Consider the following 7035-nt stretch of genomic DNA (forward strand, 5'->3'; position numbering starts at 1 on the left):
ATTGTTGGGTTCTTAACCTCTTAATCCCCCTTTTTAACCTCTGAATTCTACAAGTTAACCCTAATACGGGAAAATGCTATGATTTAAATATAATTTTATAGAAATGATAACGTGATTAAGGTAACTGTAAATCACAAATAAATACACTCATTTTAGTGTCTTAAATAGTTTTTTCCTCCTGTGTCACAGCCGTATTTGTGTTAAAATAAGAAAATAGTATAAAATAGGAAAATAATTATTTAGGAAAAAAAAGTAATTTTTAGTGACACTTTGAATAATTTCATATTTATGGCGATGTTGCATATTGGTGCTGTATTATAAATGGCAACTTAAAAATAATAATAATAATAATTTTAAAGTGAGCCAAGTCTTGGTTATTTGTATATCTCAGTGTTGTTCGTGTGTAATGTGCTGTTTTGTTTTGTGATTAATAAAGTTGAATTTCACTCAACATAGGACAGCACTTTTCTCCACATAAATAAACCCCACCCACTGCCGAGTGTCACAAGGAGTTCAAACGTGTCAATAAGCAAATCGGCTTCGACACAAGCTGGGAGGCATTAGAGAGTAGTGGACCTTCGGCTGATAAACAAGTATAACAGCTGTTTGCTCTAACACGCTTTGCTGACTTTTTTTTTAATGTGCAACTGTTTTTATTTTGTATAAAATTGTAAGGTCTTCCTAATAAAGTTTCTCTTTGGAAACCATGCGCACTTTCTCTGAGCTGTGCGTCTCAGCAGCGGTGCCTCAAACTTTTCCAGGAGGAGATCCGGCTCCCTGCGCGACTCTCCTGTCCGGATTCACTTTGTTCCCAATTGCATCCACGGGAGGACCGCCAAACCGAAGCCTGGATTCCAGTGTAGATCCGATCCTTCGCACATCTACGCCGGAGAGCTCTGCGCTATTTTCTCGGCCTCGTGAACTTGTGGAAATCGAGGAAACAGCAGAAGATGAGCCCAAACTTTATTTAGAAGCCAGTGAGCTTTGGAGACAGTTCCACAAATGCGGAACAGAAATGGTCATTACAAAATCTGGGAGGTAATTTTCTAACATTTACGCATGAATGGAAAGGTGTTGATGAATGCGTGCTTCCTGTCACGGTCTCTTCTCCTCGCAGACGTATGTTTCCGCCGCTCAGGGCCAGGTGCACGGGGATGGACAGAAAAGCCAAATATATTCTCCTCATGGACATCGTGGCAGCTGATGACTGTAGATATAAATTCCATAACTCACGCTGGATGGTGGCTGGCAAGGCGGACCCCGAGATGCCCAAACGCATGTACATCCACCCGGACAGTCCGGCTACGGGAGAGCAGTGGATGTCCAAAGTGGTCAACTTCCTCAAGCTGAAACTAACCAACAACATATCAGACAAGCATGGATTTGTAAGTTTTCACCTAACACCTTGTTTTAAAGGTGGCTTTGAACAACCACCATGCTGTCAAAGAGCGCATCAAGACGTGCTGTTTATGGTCTTTTAGTGAGCAATAACACAGAAATCCAGTAAATTCGCTCAATGCGTAAAGTAGCTTGGGGGTGCTGGGAAATTCTTTTCACTTAAGTGTTACTAACGCTTTCCTTTTATTTTTGCTATGCACTATGCTTCCAATTTTGAGTTTTTCTAATTCTTTTCATTTGCAGACAATTCTCAACTCGATGCACAAGTACCAGCCCAGGTTTCATATAGTAAAGGCACACGACATCCTAACGCTGCCTTACTGCACTTTTAGGACATATGTGTTCTCTGAGACTGAATTCATCGCAGTTACAGCTTACCAGAATGACAAGGTAAGGAATTCTCTTCCCTAGAACAAAGTGGAAAGGAAGGTGAAGACTTTGAGTCTGCAATCATAAAGAAATGTTTCTTTTGTATCAAATATTAGATCACACAGCTGAAAATAGACAACAATCCTTTCGCCAAGGGATTCCGAGATACTGGCAATGGAAGGAGAGAGAAGAGGCAAGTTATTTCTTATAAGTTACAAAAAAAGAAAATACTATGTACATGTTTGTTTCTATATGAAACCAAACCCTGCAGTACCTTGTTGTGGTTGTGTAGAAGTACAAAAAGGAGTAAATGAAAATTATATGTATTGGTGATAACAATGATATTAAAAAATGAAACATCACGCCAATAACATGATAACATGTGCTTATATAACTGTTTTTTCTCAAACAAAGTTAAAACAATAAACAAAGTCATCAATTAATTTTACTTATAGCATTATGGACACTTTTTTTCATTCTTTCCTAGAGACATCTAGGAAAATACAAAACAAAACCTAAACAAAATTTCCTCAAGTGTATTTTTTATGTGTTATTTATCCTATTTTGTTTGTGCAGTTTTAATTTCTCAACTGGAAATTCAATTTCAGAGTGTTCTCTACTAAAAGAAATCTGAATCCAGGTAGCTGTGACAATTCTTTTTACTGCTAGAGGAGTCAAATGTGCATCTAAAACCTCATGAAGTAATCACAGAGTATAATTATAAACTCAGTGCTAACATCCCCACATTTCTTGAAAAAACACAGACACTTTGGCCTCAATTTGGTAACTGCAGCCATCAGTATTTGTAAAAAAATAAAAATAAAAAATTGTTGCTTTAGAAGAACATTTTTTCCCAGTAAGCCACTAATCTTGTTTACGGAATATTACTATAAATTTTAGCTTCCCATTAAAAAAGGTCAAATGTGTCTTTGCATGCTTTGCTTTACAGAATGTCTCTTTTACTCTAGGACGCCAAATTTCACACATAAAATCTGTTTCTGAGCTTCTGAGTTAAAAACAAAACAAAACTGCGGAAGTTCCGTTTTTTTACGACTGAACACCAAAGTAATGTCAGTTTGAACAAAACTGCCACAAGTCACTATTACTCAGCAATGATACGGGTGACCTTTTTCTTCTTATTGTGTTATTCTTGGTTATATCAGGAAACTACAACACTCATCCCACAGCTCTAAAGAGACACAGCTGACTGACGTGAAACATGAACCTGTAAAAGACTCTCCACAGCATTCACACAATTCCAAGTCTTCAGGTGAGCGAATTCACCACTTCACCTGCGCAGTATTCATAATGTCAGTGCAACCCCTATGCTATAAAAAACACAAAAGCTTACAGAACTAAGAAAAGGGTTTAAAAACGTGATGACCATGATTACCGTTGACTTTTCACAGTTTTCGTGGTATTTTAATTTTGTTAATACGATATGATTGGCTCAGTTATATATACACTTAATAGAAGATTAAAAAAAATAAGTACACTTAAAGTTAAACATATTTTAACTTGAAGTATCTTTGCTAAACTAACTTTGTATATGAGTGACCTATATATATATTTTTTAACCTGTATTCAATATTTATAGGCTGTGTTAAGACAGTGATCTGACATTATTCCATACAATGGAATTTTGTTGAATTTTTGTTGTTTGAACAAGTATGAATATGTCTTGTTTCTTGTTTATTTTGGTTTTGCAAGATCCCCACGAGAGTGACAGTGATAAGGACACAAATTCTGAAGAGTTTCCTGGAGAAGAGATGTGTGAAACACACCAGGAAAAAGAACCAGAGCCAAAGGTTTCCATCACAGAAGCAACCATGCAGACTACAGCCAGGATCCACAAAGATGTGGACCTCGGACAAAGTCATGTCAGCAGCCTAACAACTGACCAAGCAAATCGCTGCCAGAAACAAGATGCAAGGATGGAACAACTGTCTGATGTCTCCACCGGTTTTGCATACAGCTGTGCTTATTCTCCAGAATTAAACAGATATCTGTGGGATCCCAGTGTTTCAAATGGCCTTTTCCACTCATCTCGGCTGAACACCTGGCACAGCTGTGCCAACGTGGACAGAGTAGTGCCATGTGGATTGAGTCCAGCACTGACTCCTCTTCCTATTAATCAACAACATGCAATGGCACAGGTACATAGCAACACAAAACACAATTTGAAAGCTATATCCAATGACTTCTGCATAACCTTAAAAAAATCCATTAGGGCACCCATAGCCTTTAAGTGCCTGTCAAAGTGAGGCATTAAGGCTCACATGATGAGACTTAGAGCATAGGAAGTATTATTAGTAATCAAACTTAAAGAATGGTGTGTTTTAATACTTATTATGCATACTACTGTAGGTAGCATTTAATTGTTGTAAAAAGTGCAGATTTAGCCTATTTTAACTGTTAACTTATACTTTATTTACTTATCTTTTTTACTTTAATTCAACTACAGAGTAAATATGAACAGACACATGAAGCACAAATAGTGTTTTTTATAGCAAAACTTAGTGCATTTTCCATTGGTCATGTTTTTAAGGTGCTTACTACCCAGAATGCACAACAAGTCTTATATCTGTTAAAAAAATGCAGTCAGCATTTCCAAAGAATGTATTTCCAAAGGCTGGGGAGAGGCGCTTTGACCCTCATGTGACTGCAACTTTTTGAAGAGTCTTTCTGACCGGTCATACATGTACAGACTGGCACACTCCACATTTAATACTAAAAGAAACACAAAGGACAAAGCACTGGTTATGTTTTAACAACATATATAGCTGGTTTGTCTGCACAGGAACCTTAAAGGTTGGAAAGGATAATTCACTGTCAACTAGTGTGTTACCTCACTGTGGTCTCATTGGTTATCCTAATTTAAGTAAATATAGCCCATTAATTAATGTAGTGAAGAGCAGAAAAGTAGGATGTCAGATTTTATTTTCAAAGTTGTACATTTTTTATTAAAATGTCTCATAGTTGTGCATAACTAGACATCCCACCCCCTCCCTCACCCTGCAACCCTGAAAAGGATGGGTAGAAGAGAATGGATGGATGGATGTTGTTCATAATTTTAAATAATAAAAAATTATATTTTTCTACAAATCAAAAGGATTATTTTAAAGAAATTACAGCATAATTACTTGCAAGTTTAATGAAGAATGTGTCTGCTTTTTACATTCTGTAAGTACCCTCATGTTTTATTTTTAACTCATGCTATAGATAACTGAGAAAATTGTCTTCATCTGTATTTTTTTTGACTTAACTTCATATTGTTTGAACTACTTTTTAAGTTTCCAGAGGCTGTGGATATGCCTTAGTTTAGTTTAGTATTTCAAACAGTTTCCAAAGGGATTTGCAGAGTTTTCTATTTTTAAAAAATGCGTCTATATAGATACTCTATATAACTGAATAGCTATAGTTGCAGAATTACCTGCATTTAAGTACCCCTGGAAAAATGAGTAGACAAGTACAAGTAGGAATTCTTTGAATTTTTTTTTTAATTAACACTAAAATGAAAGCCATTCCTATTATTACTTGATCTACTGTACTTTTAGGTTTTTAAAAATAATACACAATACAATAAATACTCATGTAATGTATTTACACTTCTAGAGCATTATGTGTGTTGTAGGTTTTTTTCAGTCTTTCTGGACTGAAAACCACTCTTGACCTGGGCTGTTGCTGTCCATGATCCTCGGATAATCTTTTCTATCTATCTTATTCTTGTTATCAGGACCTGATGAGCCTTTCACACTTTGGAGGATTTCTGTTTTATCCTAATTCCAGCTTCTTAGCAACATCGGCCCACTACCTCAACCCACAAGGGCAGTCCGGATTGGATTTCAGAGGCTGTCCAAGCATCCGCAGTCGGGATTACTTCTCCTCTCCGGCAATATTTTCATTTGTTCCTGCAGCAAGTGGCAGTTTCAAATATCTCACCCCCGATTGGCTTACATGGCCTAAGATGGAGGAAAAGACAGAGCAGGAAGTGACTGGAGCCAGGATAAGTAAAGAACAGTGGGAGTCTACTGACCTGTGAGGGAGTTCTGCTGCTTATTAGTGTCCCTGCATGTGGTTGTTGAGGTTGTTTCCATAACCTTCTAAATTCCTTATTTGGTGCTCTTTTAAACTCATAAGGAATGGTTGTGTATCTCACAAGTCATTAGCAGCTTTGATGAACAGGTAACAAAGACTTTTCATTACAACAAAATACACCCTACAATATTCTAGGGTGTGTTTTTATAGAAACTCTGCTGTCTGATGCATTATATGCTTATCTAATGCCTCCTTAATGCAGGTTCATGTTGCTTTGTGAATGAGGTTTTGCCAAATAACGAAAGTAAAATACATCAACACAATGTCTGAAACAATGGGGGCTGTCTCCATTTGTTAGTTTTCCCCTCCAAAGAACATAAATCTAAATACATTTGTTTTGCATTTGTAATCAGAATCTGATAACCACTCGGCGCAGATCTGTATTCTCTGTCTCACCTCTTGCTCACCCCAAATGTAAGCGTACCACACTGTCTAAAAGACTTGAGCCTTTTACTGCATCTACAGTGTGTTTGGGATCCCTGTCATGCTGAAAAACAAAGTGGTTAGCCAATTAGACCCTCTCCAATTGGTTGTGCATGGCGGATGATAATCTGAACCCTCTTTTCTGTGTTCCATCAATTTTAACATGGTCCCCTGCACCACAGGCTGAAACTGAGACCCCACTGTGTTTTACAGATAGCTGTAAACACTCACTGTTGTACCTCTGTCATTATGTTTTCTACATACTGACAAATGATGAACCAAAAATTCCAAATTTGGATTCCTCACTCCGTGAGACCGTTGGATGCTGATTTTTAGTCTAGTTTGTTTTTGTTTAATTTGGCACACCTCAGCCCTTTCTCCCTGTTTCTTTTCCTTAAGAGTACATTTTTTGACAGCCACCCTTCCACTCGGATCACATCTGATGAAGTTTCAGAGAACAGTAGATGAATCTTAGTGACATTACTTCTTTTAGACCTGCCACTACTTCTTTTGTCTTCCACTTGTCTAGAGTCCTCAAATCACAACAAACTTCCATGTACGTATGAGAAACAGTTGGTTGTAGTGAATGATGGTGATCCTTGGTGGTGCTTGTTTCATACCTGAAATCAAAATGGTAGTTGGTGTTGAGGTTTAAGTTTTTTTTTTGTTTTTTTTTTTTTTAATGTTTCGTATACATATATTTTAGTACGATTAAAAATAAAAAATGGAAGCCTAACTCGTCTTTCA

At 37.1% G+C, this 7035-nt stretch overlaps 1 protein-coding gene across 1 annotated transcript; it reads left to right on the forward strand.

The window, feature by feature from the left end:
- Positions 1-520: 520 nt before the first annotated feature.
- On the forward strand, positions 521-6674 carry LOC113034368 (T-box transcription factor TBX2-A-like). Its single transcript, XM_026188855.1, has 7 exons — positions 521-1038; positions 1118-1385; positions 1642-1788; positions 1884-1960; positions 2931-3037; positions 3478-3923; positions 5504-6674. Exons 1-7 carry the CDS (start codon positions 707-709, stop codon positions 5807-5809), a joined length of 1683 nt encoding a protein of 560 aa, XP_026044640.1. The 5' UTR covers positions 521-706; the 3' UTR covers positions 5810-6674.
- The last annotated feature ends 361 nt before the right edge of the window (positions 6675-7035 follow it).

The sequence above is a fragment of the Astatotilapia calliptera genome, chromosome 12, assembly GCF_900246225.1.
Source record: "Astatotilapia calliptera chromosome 12, fAstCal1.2, whole genome shotgun sequence".
NCBI lineage: Eukaryota > Metazoa > Chordata > Actinopteri > Cichliformes > Cichlidae > Astatotilapia > Astatotilapia calliptera.